At 65.3% G+C, this 15382-nt stretch overlaps 2 protein-coding genes across 3 annotated transcripts; both read left to right on the top strand.

The window, feature by feature from the left end:
• Positions 1–459: 459 nt before the first annotated feature.
• LOC140257174 (B-cadherin) lies at positions 460–6178 on the top strand. Its single transcript, XM_072346260.1, has 15 exons — positions 460–662; positions 2176–2297; positions 2370–2489; positions 2716–2871; positions 2946–3090; positions 3201–3376; positions 3448–3576; positions 3649–3834; positions 3911–4155; positions 4232–4374; positions 4604–4828; positions 4914–5132; positions 5221–5351; positions 5435–5578; positions 5684–6178. Exons 1-15 carry the CDS (start codon positions 548–550, stop codon positions 5894–5896), a joined length of 2469 nt encoding a protein of 822 aa, XP_072202361.1. The 5' UTR covers positions 460–547; the 3' UTR covers positions 5897–6178.
• Positions 6179–6979: 801 nt separating this feature from the next.
• Positions 6980–15285, top strand: CDH1 (cadherin 1). Of its 2 annotated transcripts, XM_072346323.1 has the most exons (15): positions 6980–7078; positions 10585–10817; positions 10928–11062; positions 11169–11324; positions 11393–11537; positions 11651–11826; positions 11937–12065; positions 12155–12340; positions 12428–12672; positions 12749–12891; positions 12972–13196; positions 13399–13620; positions 13697–13827; positions 14053–14196; positions 14316–15285. In XM_072346323.1, the coding sequence occupies exons 2-15, from the start codon at positions 10620–10622 to the stop codon at positions 14526–14528; spliced, it is 2448 nt and encodes an 815-aa protein (XP_072202424.1). In that variant the 5' UTR covers positions 6980–7078; positions 10585–10619; the 3' UTR covers positions 14529–15285. The 2 variants fall into 2 exon arrangements, with proteins under 2 accessions (XP_072202424.1, XP_072202422.1); XM_072346321.1 differs by having other exon boundaries at positions 12155–12672.
• The last annotated feature ends 97 nt before the right edge of the window (positions 15286–15382 follow it).

Raw genomic sequence — 15382 nt, 5'->3', positions numbered from 1 at the left:
CTTTCACCTTGGCAGTGCTGCCCCTGCTCGGCTCACGTGGGCACCGGGCAGCAAAAGGACCGAGGAGAACCCTCGTCCTTCATCGTGTTCACCGGGGAGTGATGCTGCTGAGGACAGGGTGAGGGTCTCCTGCCCCTTCTTTGCGTCTGTCTTTAACAGCCGGAGCCGCTCCCTCAGCCCGGGGATGGGATGCGGGCACGGGGCAGCGGGAGCCCCGCCGCTCGGGGGCAACGCTGTGCAGACCGACGGGACGGGGCCCAACGCGGCCAAGTGCCGGGTCCTGCCGGTCACAACGATCCAACGCAGCCCCGTGGGAAAGGATCCGGGGGTGCCAGAAACGGGCACTGCGGGCGGCACCGGGGGGTCCCGGGGCGCTTCTCACGGTGCCGCACGGAGACATGGGGAGGCGCGGCGGCAGCGGGCGGAGCTCCCGGCGATGCGGGGCGGGAGCGGGGCGGGGCGGAGCGGGCGGTACCTGCGCGGCCGCGTCCTCACCTGGAGCGGCGCGTTGAAACGGGCGGGTCGCGGCGCGGCGCTCGGCGGGGCCATGTGCGGGTCGCGCTCCGGGCTCTGCCCGCTCCTCCTTCTCCTGCTGCTCGCCGCCGCCCCGGTTCGGCCGTGCTCCCCCCCGGGGCCGCGCCGCGGGTCGCTCCCGGCTCCAGGTAAGCGGTAACCGGTAACCGGCGTCGTCGGTGTGCGGGGAGCATCGTCGGGCCGGCGGTGCCGCCGAGCCGTGCGGGATCGCGCGTCGGGAGAGGGCAGGCTGCCCCGGGGCGGGCGGAGCGGCGGAGTTCCTCTTGGTGCGTTGAGCGGCTCCCATCTCGGCCCCGCACCGATCCGCGGGGATGGGGCCCGGCGATACCGTCAGGGTGCGGGGTGGGGGCTGCTCGCGCGCACCGGGCGGTGGGAGCGGTCCTTCCTTTCCCGGCTGCTCTCCGCCCCGTGAGTGGGGGCTGCGGGTGCCCCTCGGGTCCCGTCCGTGCCTCCGGTTGGGCCGTGGGGTGGGGAGCGGCCGGGAGCTGCTGGGCGGCGCCGGGACCCCGCGGGTCGGTGGTCGGCGGCGGGTGGGCGATGGGAGCGGCTGCCCCGGGGGTCCGTTCTCTGGTCCGGGTGGGGAGGGGCAGCGGCTCGTCCCGGTGCCGGTGGGGCTGCTCGCGGTGTTTACTCGTCGACGTCCCCGGGGAGCGGAGCTGCTCGGGAACCGCGGCCGCAGCCAGCGCTGCTTAATGGCTGCGGAGCACTCAAAGCACTTCGCTGTAAGTGCTCTCCTCGTGCCAGGCCCTGACCTCAGCCCGCTCGGATGCTGCGTGCCGCTGCCCACGGCCCAGCTCCTGCCGGCTGTGGGGCTTGTGCCAGGGCAGGGCTGGGGGTGCAGCCCCACGGGTGGTCGGCAGAGTGCCCCGGAGCACTTGAGGGTACAGGGGGGGGATGGGGGGGGGTCCTGTTCCCTGAGCTGGTGCTGGAGCAGAGCTGAGGCCTCGTCCCCTCTGCAGAGAGCAGCGCCAAAGCCACAGCTGAGGGCTGGGGGTTTCCCGTGGCACGGAGGCTCGTGTCCCAGCCATGATGTGGCTGCTGCCTTTCCGGCCTCATCATCTTCCTTACTGTCTGCCATAAAGGGCCGCCAGCGCTTCTCTCCAGGCTCCAGCTCTGTATAATAGGGATAATAGGACCCTCCAGGGGTCCTCCCCACCCAGAGACCCGCGGGCACAGCTTTCCTCGCCCACTCCCATCTCCCCCAGTCCCAGGCAGCCTCTCAGCAGTGCGCTCGGAGCAGCTTAGCGCCGCTAATCCCCTAAACCCACAACGCTGCCAGGTTGGGGGTCGGGGCTGCAATGTGGCCGCGGGTGTGGGACCCTGCGATGATGGAGTCGCTGCCCGGGGGGGGGTCTGAGCCGGGAGCCCCGAGGCGGGGACACGCTGAGGTGGGAGGCGCGGGGCAGGGCGCTGCGTGCCCAGGAATTTCCCGTAATCTCGGCAACAAAGACAAGGCGCGCTCCTGCTGCTGCCCGCCCCCGTGCTGGGAGCGGCCCTGACCTTCCCAATCCCGCTCCCTGGGGCTGGACTGCGAGCACGTGGACCCCCGAGGGCGTTCGAATGGCGTGTGGGCCTGGGAACGGCTCCTGGGGGCAGCGGGCTGCGTCCCCTCCCGGCCCCCTGACCCTTTGCCTCTCGCAGCGACCTTTGGAGACGGCACGGCGCTGTATGACATCGAGGAACCCAACGTCGGGCCGCTGCCCGTGGCTCCCCGGGATGCCAGCAGCCCGCGGGTCCCCGTGCGGAGCGGGCGCTCCCTGCAGGTAACGCTCTCGGCAGCCCCGTCCCCAAACCCACCGCGTGTGGCCGCTCCCTCACTGCTCTCCTTCCTGCAGGAGGTCCCCGATGTCCCCCTTGCTCCAATCGCTCTGAGGAGGCAGAAGAGGGATTGGGTGATCCCTCCCATCAAAGTTCCCGAGAATGAGAGGGGTCCCTTCCCCAAAAACTTGGTTCAGGTATGGGGGCCCCTTTGGTGTCAGTGGCGCCGTGTGTGTGTGCATCTTCCAAGGTCTGGGTGGGATTTCAGGGCTGGGCATGGCTGTGTGCATTGAAGGCAGCAGAATGCTGGCCATGGGCACAGATCCTGTACCCGGGTTGGGGTACCATGGCTGAGGGGTGCGTGGAGGGCTGCTCACCCTGCACTGGGGAGGCACAGTCCTGCATCACTGCATCTCCTCCCAGATCAAATCAAACCGGGACCGGGAGGCAAAGATTTTCTACAGCATCACCGGGCAGGGGGCGGATGCTCCCCCCGAGGGCATCTTCACCATTGAGAAGGAGACAGGCTGGATGAAGGTGACGCAGCCGCTGGACCGGGAGCACATTGACAAGTACCATGTAAGTCCCTGCTGTGGGGTGCCGGGTTCAGCCCCGTGCCGTGCTGTCTCCACACTCCCCCCTTTGCCCTGCAGCTCTATTCCCACGCCGTGTCCGAGAATGGCAAACCCGTGGAGGAGCCAATGGAGATCATAGTGACGGTGACGGACCAAAACGACAACAAGCCCCAGTTCACACAGGAGGTGTTCCGGGGCTCCGTGCCCGAAGGCGCGCTGCCAGGTAGGGCTGTGCTGCGTGGGGAGGCTCTGCCTCCTGCAGGATGCGTCCTTCTTGGGATGCGTGTTCCGTACCCACCCCTCTCACACAGACCCCCCTGCATTGTCCCCCAGGCACTTCAGTGATGCAGGTGAATGCCACGGATGCTGACGATGATGTGGAGACCTACAATGGTGTCATCGCCTACTCCATCCTCAGCCAGGAGCCGCGGGAGCCCCATCCCCACATGTTCACCGTCAACCGCGCCACCGGCACCCTCAGCGTCATCGCCAGCGGCCTGGACCGGGAGGTGGGACCCGTGCCCACGGGGCGGCCCTGGCAGCGCGGCTGCGGGTGCTGATGTCTGTCTGTCCATCGCAGCGCGTGCGGGAGTACACGCTGACCATGCAGGCGGCCGACCTGGACGGGCAGGGGCTGACCACGACGGCGCTGGCTGTGATTGAGATCACGGATGTCAATGACAACCCTCCTGAGTTTGACCCCAAAACGGTACCGTGGCCGGGATGTGGGCAGGTTGTGCCGGGTGCTGTGGGCTCCGTGCTGACCTTTCCTAATCCACAGTATGAGGCGGCTGTGCCAGAGAATGAGGCTGAGCTGGAGGTGGCCCGGTTGGTCACCACGGACCAGGATGAGCCACAGACCCCAGCATGGCGTGCCGTCTACTCCATCGTGCGTGGCAACGAGGGCAGTGCCTTCGCCATCACCACTGACCCTGCCAGCAACGAGGGCGTCCTGCGCACGGCCAAGGTGCGCATCCCCTGCTTGTCCCTGTAGCACAGCCAGCAGCCCTGGGTGGTGCTACCCATCCTGTTCCCTCACACAGGGTCTGGACTACGAGGCCAAGCGGCAGTTTGTGCTCCATGTGGCCGTGGTCAATGAAGCCCCCTTTGCCATCAAGCTGCCCACAGCTACAGCCACGGTGACAGTCAATGTGGAGGATGTGAATGAGGCACCCGCCTTCGACCCGCCGCTGCGGCTGGCCCAGGTGCCAGAGGATGTGCCGCTGGGGCAGCCCATTGCCTCCTATACAGCCCAGGACCCTGACAGAGCCCAGCAGCAGCGCATCAAGTGAGCAGGGCTGGGTTGGGGTCACAGAGGGATCCCTATTGCCATGCCCCGCAGGACCAACCCGCTGTGCCCACAGGTATGTGATGGGCAGTGACCCCGCGGGCTGGCTGGCCGTGCACCCTGAGAACGGCCTCATCACAGCACGGGAGCAGCTGGACCGTGAGTCCCCGTTCACCAAGAACAGCACCTACACGGCCGTGCTGCTGGCTGTGGATGACGGTGAGTGTGGCGGCTGTGAAAGAGGCTCTTGTTCCCACGTTCCCATCAGGCTGCAGTCCCACGTGAGGGACATGTGCTGCTGGTGTCACGGGGGCTGCGTCCCGCTCAGCCCCAGGGCAGGGAGTGGTGCCTGTGTTGCCCACAATGCCTTCTGCCAGCATGGGAGTCCCACTGCCCAGGGTCCCTTACCAGCCCCAGGGTCCCTTACCAGCCCCACTCCTCCCTGCAGGATTGCCACCCGCCACAGGCACCGGCACGCTGCTCCTTACCCTGCTGGATGTCAATGACCACGGCCCTGAGCCCGAGCCCCGCGACATCGTCATCTGTAACCGCAGCCCTGTGCCCCAGGTGCTGACCATCACCGACCGGGACCTGCCTCCCAACACCGGGCCCTTCCGTGCAGAGCTGAGCCATGGCTCTGGGGACAGCTGGGCGGTGGAGGTTGGCAGCGGAGGTAATGTGGGGACTCGAGGTGGTGGTGCACCTGGTGCCACGTGAGCCAACATGGTAAAGTTGAGCTTGTCACCTACCCCGCACAGGTGACACCGTTGCCTTGTGGCTGACGGAGCCCCTGGAGCAGAACCTGTACAGCGTCTACCTGCGGCTCTTCGACCGCCAGGGCAAGGACCAGGTCACTGTCATCAGGGCACAAGTGTGTGACTGCCAGGGCCGGGTGGAGAGCTGTGCTCAGAAGCCACGGGTGGATACCGGTGTGCCCATCGTGCTCGCCGTGCTGGGCGCTGTGCTGGCCCTGCTGCGTGAGTGCCCAGCAGCTTGGAGTGTGGGGGGGATGCGGGGATGTGGCGTGGGGATGAACCACTGATGGACGGAGCTCCTCTCCTGCAGTTGTGCTGCTGCTGCTGCTTCTCCTGGTGAGGAGGAGGAAGGTGGTGAAAGAGCCGCTGTTGCTGCCTGAGGATGACACGAGGGACAACATCTTCTACTACGGGGAGGAAGGTGGGGGTGAGGAGGACCAGGTGAGGCCCAGGCCTGGGAGGTGGGATGGGGGGAAAGCAGCGCTCCCTGGGTGTCAGCCTCATCCTGCCCCATCCCCACGCAGGACTACGACCTGAGCCAGCTGCACCGCGGCCTGGACGCCCGCCCCGAGGTGATCCGCAATGACGTGGCCCCCCCGCTGATGGCCGCCCCCCAGTACCGGCCCCGGCCCGCCAACCCCGATGAGATCGGAAACTTCATCGACGAGGTGAGACCGGCCCCGCTGGGCTGACCGCAGCGCTCCCATCCTGTAGGGCTGAGGCCGGGGGGGGGAGCTCCGTGTGAGCCCTTCCTCTGTCCCCCTCCCCAACAGAACCTGAAGGCGGCCGACACGGACCCCACGGCGCCCCCCTACGACTCGCTGCTGGTGTTCGACTACGAGGGCGGCGGCTCGGAGGCCACGTCGCTCAGCTCCCTCAACTCCTCCGACCAAGACCAGGACCAGGACTACGACTACCTCAACGAGTGGGGCAACCGCTTCAAGAAGCTGGCGGAGCTCTATGGCGGCGGGGAGGATGATGACTAGCCCCCATCCCCCCCAGTGCTGCTGCTGCCCAAAGCCTTACCCTGCCCGTGCCTTGGGGCCGCGCTGCCCTCTCCTGCACTCCCTGTGCTGTTAGAAGCAGCCTTGGCTTCCTCCTGTGTGTTTCAACTTTTGTTTTTAAAGCAACCATGAATTTACTGTAGTGGGGTGGTACCGGGGTGGTATCGGGGTGGTTCTGTTGTGGTACTGGGCTGGTACCAACCGGCTGAGCTGGGGCTGTAGAAGTTTTAGGGAAGTTTTAATAAAGGATGTGGTTTTTTCCTTTTTTTCCTTTTTTAAGACCCTTCTCTGTCTCGCTGTGATTCTGGGCAATGTGAACCCCAAGGGCTCAGAGCAGACCCCCCTCACCCGGGGCTGCTGCAGCCCCATCCCCCGTGTGCAGCGATGGGGAGCGCAGGGAGCAGCGCTGCCCATCCCCAGGGCTCTCTGCCCGCTTGGCGCTCAGCAATAAGTGCATTAAACAACTTAACTGCGTTATCCACGCCGGCTGAGCACGGCGCCTAAGGGGGGAAACGAGCGGTGCTGCTGCCGGGGCTCGGCCTCTGTCCCAGCTCGGTACGGGCAGCCCCGGCGTCTGTGTGCGGACTCTGCCCCGCTGCAGCCGCGGAGGCGGCGGTAGCGCTGCGGGTCGCTGCTCAGCCCGCTCCGCAGCTCCGGGCCGGAGCGGAGCACCGCCGTTCGCAGAAGGGACCGACCCCACCGCCCCCTCGTCCCCCCGTGGACGGCGCCGTGGGACGGGGCGGGCGGCCCCGGTGAGGCGGGACGGGGCGGCCCCGGTGAGGCGGAGCGGGGCGGGGAGAGGCCCGGCGGGGCCAACACCTGCGGGCGGGGCGCTCCCACCTGCGCTTGGCGGAGGCAGAGCTCGGCAGCTCCGTCCGCGGCGGTACCGGCCCGGTCCCTGAGCCATGGGGCGGCGGTGGGGTTCCTCTGCCCCGCAGCGCTTCCCCGTGTTGGTGCTGCTGCTGCTGCTCCAGGTGCGGGGCTGCCGGGCGGGACGGAGGGGACGGAACGGGACAGAAGGGGACCGGGCTGACACCTCTCTCGGGCAGGTGTGTGGCCGGCGGTGCGACGAGGCAGCCCCCTGCCAGCCCGGCTTTGCTGCAGAGACCTTCGCCTTCAGCGTGCCTCGGGACAGCGTGGCGGCGGGCAGGGAGCTGGGACGAGGTAGGACCCCGGGGGTGGCTGGGGCTGTGGGTACGGAGCTGTGCCCCCGCAGTGTGGGACAGAGCTGTGGTCGTGGGGATGGGTTGGGTGTGCGCCACCAGAGGTGATGAGAGACACGGGAACAAGCTCAGCGCCTGGTACCAAGGGTGGCTGGCACCAAGGTCAAAGGTTTTCCTCTTGGGACAGGTTCAGTGCGTGGCAAAGTGGCATAGAAATGTGGTTGTGGGGGTGGGCTGGGTGTGTGGCACCGAGGGTGGCCACGGGGAACAAAGCCGTGGCTAAGTGCCCGTGTGCCCTGCGTGCTGTCAGGGCCAGCTGCACTCTGCCTGGTTCAGTGCTGGTGGCCATGGGCACACGGAGCAGCCCGGTGGTGCAGGTGCCGGAACGAGGGCGCACAGGGGCAGTGGGTGCCTCTCCCAGCAGCACCGAGGCGGGCGGCGCTGACTCAGGCGGAGCGGGCTTGTTCGGGCCGGCAGGCTGGGTGTGGGGCATGGAGCCTGGCCCTGAGCCTGCGCCGAGCACACATCCCAGCACCGAGCACACAACGGCACCAAGCCCACATCAAGTGCCGAGCGCCCGTCCTGGTGCAGAGCCGTGCGTGGGTGCAGGTGGTGGTTCTTAGGAAGGGTGGCTGAGGAGTTCCAGTCTGAGTTTCGCCCACGCTGGGGAGTATCGGGGCTGGGAGCTGAACCCTGCACTGCACCAACGCATTCCATGTTTGTGAGCTTTCTGATGGTTAATCATTGACCAAAGCTGTGCAGCGCCAGCAGGCTGTGCCCATTGGGGCAGCGCCTGACACCAGGGTGACGGGCAGCTGCGTGCCAAGCGGCACTAACCCAGCACACAGTGGCGGCTCCCAGCTGGAAATCCCCAGCAGCCGAGCACCAGCACTTCCCGTCTGTGGTGCTGCCACAATGCCCGGCCACAGAGCATCCTGCCGTGCCCTCCGTGCCGTGCAGCCTTTCAAAAGCCCCATCTGCGGCTCAGCACGAGCAGGATGATGAGCTTCCCTGTAATTACCCGATGAGCAGAGCGCTGTGTTTGCAGTCAGACAGGTCTGGATTGGCCCCGCGCGGCGCTCAGGTGGTGAACATCAGTGGGTGCTCCAGGGGCCGAGTTGGGTGCAGCTCTGGGCTCCCCAGCGGCGCTGCAGCTGCCTGGCTGATGAAAGGGCTCAGTGGAGGAAGGAGCAATTTCCTCCACGTTAATGCGGGCTGTAAAAGCTGCATGGCACGATGCTTTCTGGTGGATGCTGGGGCTGCTGCTGCCCCACACCCCAAGGGAAGGACAGACAGCACCTGCCCCGCATCCCTGGGGCTCAGCTCAGCCTCACTTACTGCACAAAGGGTCCCAAGGGAGGGGGTGGGATGGCAGATCCCAGGAAGGAGCTCTCAAGGAGCCCTCAGCTATGTGGGTACGGCACCTTACGGGAGGAACACGGGTTTGCAGCCAGGTGTGACGCTCCCCAGTTGCGTAGATCCCGGATCAGCCCCAAATGGGAGAAAACTCGAGAGTCTGAAGTCACGGTGAAACTCGGTGATGTCAGACCCTGGCAGACGTGTGGCTCACTGCCTTCTTGCAGCACTTTCACCCCGGCTGCTCATGGGCTGACGTGTGCCTCCAGCTTCCGCCCCGGCACAGCCACACTTGCACAACCTGCGTGGGGATGGGGAAGAACCTTGGGATGGTGGCACTTGGCTGTGCCTGTGACTCACCCTGTGCCCAGCCCCAGTGAGACACTTTCCTGTGTCACAACAGAATGGGGGTAGCTTAGTGACCCTAGGTCCCAGCCCAGTGCGGAGGGCTCGCCTCCCCGCCCCAGCTTTGAGCCGATAATTCGCTGGTTTTGGCCCCGTGGCCGAACGCATTTGAGGGTCCAGGAAATCAGGGGCACTCAGTTGCCTCCCGCAGTGCAGGAGCCCCTGAGCTCGACCCCTGCCCCACGCCTCGCCGAGGCCCCATTGGCTCCGTGCCCCGGGGAGAAGGGAGCTGGGAGGGGCTGGCTTTCAAGTGTGGAGCTGGAAAAACAGGTTGTGCACGGCCGGGCGCGGAGGGGAAGAGGGGGGGAGAGAGGGAGCTTAGCGGTGGTGCGGGGCCGGGTGCTGTGCACGGTGTGCTCGCTGCACCGCGTCGGTGCGGGGCCGGGTGCTGAGCACGGTGCGCTCCGCCGGCCAAGTGCCAGGTGCCGGTACCCGCAGGGATGGGGCACCTCCCCACCGCGAGCCCACGGTGCGGGAGCGCCCGGCATGTCCCGGCACAGCCCTGCATAGCCGGCACCACCGGCTGTCCCGGCCTGGCCGGGGTCCCGCCTGGGTTGGCATCGCCCCGCGGGGAGCACGGCGCGGCGGTGGGCGAGCGGCCCCCGGCCCAGCTCTGCCATCACCTCCCCCTCGTTGTTGTCTCTGAATTCCTTGGCTGCCTGCCGGCTGATGTAACACGGGACGCTGGGACAGGTCCCGGCAGTGACGGCCGCCCCCGGGAAGCCCACCTCCGTGCTTCCCACCCCGGGCGCATTGCTGTGCCATGGCGGTACCCCGCGTGCTGTACAGCCATGTGGGAGCCGAGGGAGTGCAGGTCAGGGGGACCCGGGCTGGGTGCTGCCGGCTCAAACAAAACATCCCCAGACAAAGGAGCGTTTGTTCTGGCAGCTCCAGCCATGCGGCCCTGGCTCATGTGATGCTGCTGCTCGCTGCTGAGCTGCGCGGTCCCCCCCAGGCTGTCCTCAGCCCTGGCGTGCCGGTCCCTGCTGTGAGCAGTGCCAGACTTGCGTGGCCGGTGCTGGAGCTCACGCTGCGACCCAGCAGGGTGACTCCGGGGTGCCATCTGTCCAAAAAGAACCCCAAGCAGCAGAGGGGATGGAGGGCTGTATGGATGCCTGGGCAGCAGGGGTGCCCCAGCTGCTGTCTCACGCCCTTGGGTGCACCTTCCCCACTGCACAGGCTCGTACCCCAGTTGGCTGCTGGGGTGGCCACGTGCCAGTGGATCTGAGCCAGACTCAGCCCTTGTTTTGATTTGAAAAGCAACTGGAGCAGCAGCACAGCACCTTCAGCCCACAGCCACGGGCAGGGCAGCAGCGGTGTGCCACGCGTTGTGCCATGGGGGCACATTCTGCATGGACACACCGTGCCACGTGGCGAGGATGGAGAACACTGGGGTTGGGTATTAGGAGAAAGTTCTTTGGAGGAGCGGCGATGCGTTGGCACGGGCTGCACAGGGGGTGGTGGAGTCGGCGTCCATGGGGGTGTTCAAGGACTGTGGGGATGTGGCACTGGGGATGTGGTTATGGGCAGGGTGGGGTGGGTGGGGGATCTCTGCGGTGTTTCCCAACCTGAATGGTTCTGTGATGGTACAGTGGGTCACGCACAGGCTGCATTGCACACGCTGCAGTGCACAGGGGTGCTCCGTGCCTAGGCATTCTTGTGCATGCAGTGGTGCACGGGGATGCGCTGTGCATGGTGGGTGCTGCTTGGTGGGGTGACCCTGTTCATGCTTCCCTCTGCCCGCAGTGAGCTTTGCAGCCTGCAGCGGGCGGCCGTGGGCCATGTACGTCCCGACTGACACACGCTTCAAGGTGAACGTGGATGGCGTCGTCTCAACAAAACGGCCACTGACGCTCCATGGGAGGGAGATCAGCTTCATCATCTACGCACGGGATGCCACGGGCAAGAGGCACTCGGCCCGGGTGACTGTGGGCAGGCACAGGCAGCGCCGCCACCACCACCACCACCACCACCTGCAGGTGAAGTCCCCATGGTCATTGCAGCCCCACTGCTTGGGGCTCAGAGCAGCAGGTGCCTCTGGGCTGCTCTGTGCTGCCACAGGCACCAGGATGAGATGCTGTTCCTGCAGGACATGACGCCGTCTGTGCTGACCTTCCCCAAGCACGACTCTGGCTTCCTCCGGAGGCAGAAGAGGGACTGGGTCATCCCCCCCATCAGCTGCCTGGAGAACCACCGGGGGCCCTACCCCATGAGGCTGGTGCAGGTACGAGGCCGAGGGCCGAGCCGTCCCTAGGCCTGGGGGGTCAGGCATCACCGGGATGGGCACCGGCCCCCGGGTGTCCCCTCTCACCGCCCCACCTCGCCGCCAGATCAAATCCAACAAGGACAAGGAGTCCAAGGTGTACTACAGCATCACGGGGCAGGGCGCGGACAGCCCGCCCGTGGGCATCTTCATCATCGAGCGCGAGACGGGGTGGCTGGAGGTGACGGAGCAGCTGGACCGGGAGAAAATCGATCGCTACACCGTGAGTGGGGGCCGTGGGGCTGGTGGGGCCGTGCGGGGCCGTGCGGGCTGACGGTGCCCCCCCCGCAGCTCTTCTCCCACGCCGTGTCGGCCAGCGGGCAGCCCGTGGAGGACCCCATGGAGATCATCATCACCGTGATGGACCAGAACGACAACAAGCCCATGTTCATCAAGGAGGTCTTCGTCGGCTACATCGAGGAGAACGCGAAGCCGGGTGCGGGGGCTGGTGGGCGGGCGGGGGGCCGGGAGCCCCGGGACGGAGCGGTGCCAGGGGCGGCGGTGCCGCGTCCCACGAGTGACGTCTGCCCGGCTCCTCGCTCTGCCCAGGCACCTCCGTGATGACCGTGAACGCCACGGACGCGGACGACGCGGTGAACACGGACAACGGCATCGTCAGCTACTCCATCGTCAGCCAGCAGCCGCCCAGCCCGCACCCCCAGATGTTCACCATCGACCCGGCCAAGGGCGTCATCAGCGTGCTGGGCACGGGGCTGGACCGGGAGGTGGGCGCTCTCCTTTGTGCCCCACGGTGGGCACGGAGCCCGCACACAGAGGGGCGGTGGGGCGCTCTGTGGGAACGCGGGGTCTCTGATGCTGTGAGCTCATCTTGCAGACCACTCCCAACTACACGCTGATTGTCCAGGCCACTGACCAGGAGGGCAAGGGTCTGTCCAACACCGCCACGGCCATCATTGAGGTCACGGATGCCAACGACAACATTCCCATCTTCAACCCCACCATGGTACGTGTTCCCCCACCCCAGCTGGCTCTCACCAGCTGCTGCCCTCCCCAGGCTGCCCATTTGTGACCATCCCTGTGCTCTCTCTGCAGTACGAGGGGGTGGTGGAAGAGAACAAGCCGGGTATGGAGGTGGTCAGGCTGACGGTGACGGACCAAGACGCACCAGGCTCCCCAGCCTGGCAAGCCATTTACCGCATCAAGAGTGGGGACCAGGATGGTGCCTTCAGCATTACCACTGACCCCAGCACCAACAATGGCATCCTGAGGACAGCCAAGGTGGGTCATGTCACTGCCAGTGGCCCCAGAGTGGGTCATGTCCCCATCGGCCCCGCTACCACCTCAACCCTTCACCCCACCCTGCAGGGCCTGGATTATGAGACCAAGAGCCGCTATGACCTGGTGGTGACGGTGGAGAACAAAGTGCCCCTGTCCGTGCCCATCACACTCTCCACTGCCAGTGTCCTGGTGAACGTCTTGGATGTGAATGAGCCCCCTGTCTTCGTGCCCCCTATCAAGAGGGTGGGGGTACCAGAGGACCTACCAGTGGGGCACGAGGTTACATCCTACACGGCCCAAGACCCCGACAGGGACATGATGCAGAAAATCACGTGAGTGGGGGGTTGGCTTGCAGGGAGAGAGCACGGGGTGGGCGTTGAGCTCCCCCTGACCGCTCCCTCTGCCCAGGTACCGCATGGGCAGCGACCCAGCAGGCTGGCTGGCCATTGACCCCCAGAACGGCTTCATCACGGCCGCCCAGCCACTGGACCGTGAGTCGGTGCACGCCATCAACAGTACATACAAGGCCATCATCCTGGCTGTGGACAATGGTGAGGCTGTGCCCCTGCTGCAGGCAGATGGAAGCTCTGGGGATGTGGTCTCTTCACCTCACTAATGGCTGGCTTTGTAGGGGTGCCCGATACCACCGGTACGGGGACGCTGCTGCTGCTCCTCCAGGATGTGAATGACAACGGGCCCACCCCAGAGCCACGGTCCTTTGAGATCTGCAGCCGGCAGCCTGAGAAGCAGGTGCTGAGCATTGTCGACAAGGACCTGCCCCCACACACCTACCCCTTCAAGGCAGCACTGGAGCATGGTTCCAGCAACAACTGGACTGCCGATATAATAAGCCAAGGTAGGTGCTGTGGGGTGCGGGGCAACGAGGGGACACTGCGCAAGGGCCAGATCCCAGCTACTTCTTTCTGTGCTACCCTGAATGCCACCAGCACTGATCTTCTGCTGGCTTTCATGATGGGGAGCTGCCATGGGGCAGAGCCCTGATAGTGTCTCCACACTTGGGAACCACTCTGAGCCCAGTCCCCTTTCTCTTGCACAAGATGAGCTGGCCATGAGCCTGAAAAAGGAGCTGGAGCCGGGCGAGTACAACATCTTCCTGAAGCTGACGGACAGCCAGGGCAAGGCACAGGTGACACAGGTCAAAGCCCAGGTGTGTGAGTGTGAAGGGACAGCCAAGAACTGCGAGCGGAGGTCGTACATCGTCGGTGGGCTGGGTGTCCCCGCCATCCTGGGCATCCTGGGGGGTATCCTGGCCCTGCTGAGTGAGTATGGTGTGATGGGGAATTGGATGGGGCTGCTTTCCCGTCGCAGCCCTGACGCCATGCCCTCTGCTCCCAGTCCTGCTGCTGCTGCTGCTGCTCTTTGCCCGGAGACGCAAAGTGGAGAAGGAGCCGCTGCTGCCGCCTGAGGATGACATGAGGGACAACGTCTACAACTACGATGAGGAGGGCGGCGGCGAGGAGGACCAGGTGGGACCGGGGTGCCAGGTCTCAGTGCTGCTCATGGGATCCTTGCAGCACTGCCCCTATGGCAGGTGGTTCCCAAGGGCGCTGCCGTGGCCATGAGGGATGTTTGGAGTGCACAAAGCTCTCAATCCCCTGTAAGACCCCGGTTCATTCTGCCCGGGAGCAGCAGTGCCTACAGCCATCCCTCGAGTGTCACGTTGCTGTTCTCTCTGCCCCATCCCCACGCAGGACTACGACCTGAGCCAGCTGCACCGCGGCCTGGACGCCCGCCCCGAGGTGATCCGCAATGACGTGGCCCCCCCGCTGATGGCCGCCCCCCAGTACCGGCCCCGGCCCGCCAACCCCGATGAGATCGGAAACTTCATCGACGAGGTGAGCCCCGACCGCCTGCGCCGGCCCCGCTGGGCTCACCGCAGCGCTCCCATCCCGTAGGGCTGAGGCCGGGGGGGGGAGCTCCAGGTGAGCCCTTCCTCTGCCCCCCACCCCAACAGAACCTGAAGGCGGCCGACACGGACCCCACGGCGCCCCCCTACGACTCGCTGCTGGTGTTCGACTATGAGGGCGGCGGCTCGGAGGCCACGTCGCTCAGCTCCCTCAACTCCTCCGACCAAGACCAGGACCAGGACTACGACTACCTCAACGAGTGGGGCAACCGCTTCAAGAAGCTGGCTGAGCTCTATGGCGGCGGGGAGGATGATGACTAGGCAGCCCTCGTCCCCTTGGCTGTCCCACCACGTGACTCTTGCCATTTCACCCCCTCGGACGTGCACTGGGTCTTGCAGCCAAAGCCCCCTCCAGCGACATTGGATCCATCACTCGCATCCCTCCCCTTTGGTGCAGGGGAAGCTCAGGGTCACCGGGGCTGGAGGCTTTTGGGGAGCCCACGTTTTTCCTGCCCCCTCCGCCCCACACAGGACACGGTCCCATTTGGGGCTCCATGGGAACAGGCTGGTGGCAGGCACTCCTTGGCCTGGAGGTGTGATGCTCCTGGGTCAGCTCCCAGTGCCCGAATCCCACAGCCCCCAGCGCGTGGATGGTGCTCAGCATCTCTCCCCCTGCAAGGAAAGAGGCCCCCATCGCCTCTCTCCCTTTGCTAGAGGAAAGGGTTTCTCCGGCACTCTCCTTAATACCTCGTGCTCCCAACCCCGACATCTCCGCTGCACTCAGGGTCTGGGATGGCCTTTGTGTGGAGCTGCTCTTGTGTGTGCAGCACAGGGTGGGCATCAGCCCCGCAGCCCAATGATGTGCCATTCTCTCCACACGATACACGAGAGAGTTATATTTGACATAATACTTACATGCAGATTTCTATTTTTGTGTATAGCAGGTGTTTGTTTGTAATTATTGCTCTGTTAATGAGAGGTGCTTTCTGAAATCAAGTGGCTTTACTTAAACTCTGAACTCCACATCTAGCTGTTGTTTTATACTTGTAATACGGGAAAGGGCCCGATGCGCGCTGGAAGGCCGCCCATTGGCTAAGTGTTCATTGATGCAATGATTTTTATATCAAATCCAAAGAATAAATGGTAAGAAAACCAACAGCTGTGTTCTCTGTGTG

Source organism: Excalfactoria chinensis, chromosome 11, assembly GCF_039878825.1.
Source record: "Excalfactoria chinensis isolate bCotChi1 chromosome 11, bCotChi1.hap2, whole genome shotgun sequence".
NCBI classification, from domain to species: Eukaryota; Metazoa; Chordata; class Aves; order Galliformes; family Phasianidae; genus Excalfactoria; species Excalfactoria chinensis.
This window is presented reverse-complemented; position numbering and strand designations above follow the sequence as displayed.

Bases quoted from the DNA above. Each gene is read 5' to 3' on its own strand.
- LOC140257174 (XM_072346260.1), top strand. From the start codon at position 548: ATGTGCGGGTCGCGCTCCGGGCTCTGCCCGCTCCTCCTTCTCCTGCTG. The intron at 3,377-3,447 runs GTGGGACCCGTG...TGTCCATCGCAG, and splicing joins CCAGCGGCCTGGACCGGGAG to CGCGTGCGGGAGTACACGCT. The intron at 3,835-3,910 runs GTGCGCATCCCC...TCCCTCACACAG, and splicing joins GCGTCCTGCGCACGGCCAAG to GGTCTGGACTACGAGGCCAA.
- CDH1 (XM_072346321.1), top strand. From the start codon at position 10,620: ATGTACGTCCCGACTGACACACGCTTCAAGGTGAACGTGGATGGCGTC. The intron at 11,325-11,392 runs GTGAGTGGGGGC...CCCCCCCCGCAG, and splicing joins AGAAAATCGATCGCTACACC to CTCTTCTCCCACGCCGTGTC. The intron at 12,066-12,154 runs GTACGTGTTCCC...CTCTCTCTGCAG, and splicing joins CCATCTTCAACCCCACCATG to TACGAGGGGGTGGTGGAAGA.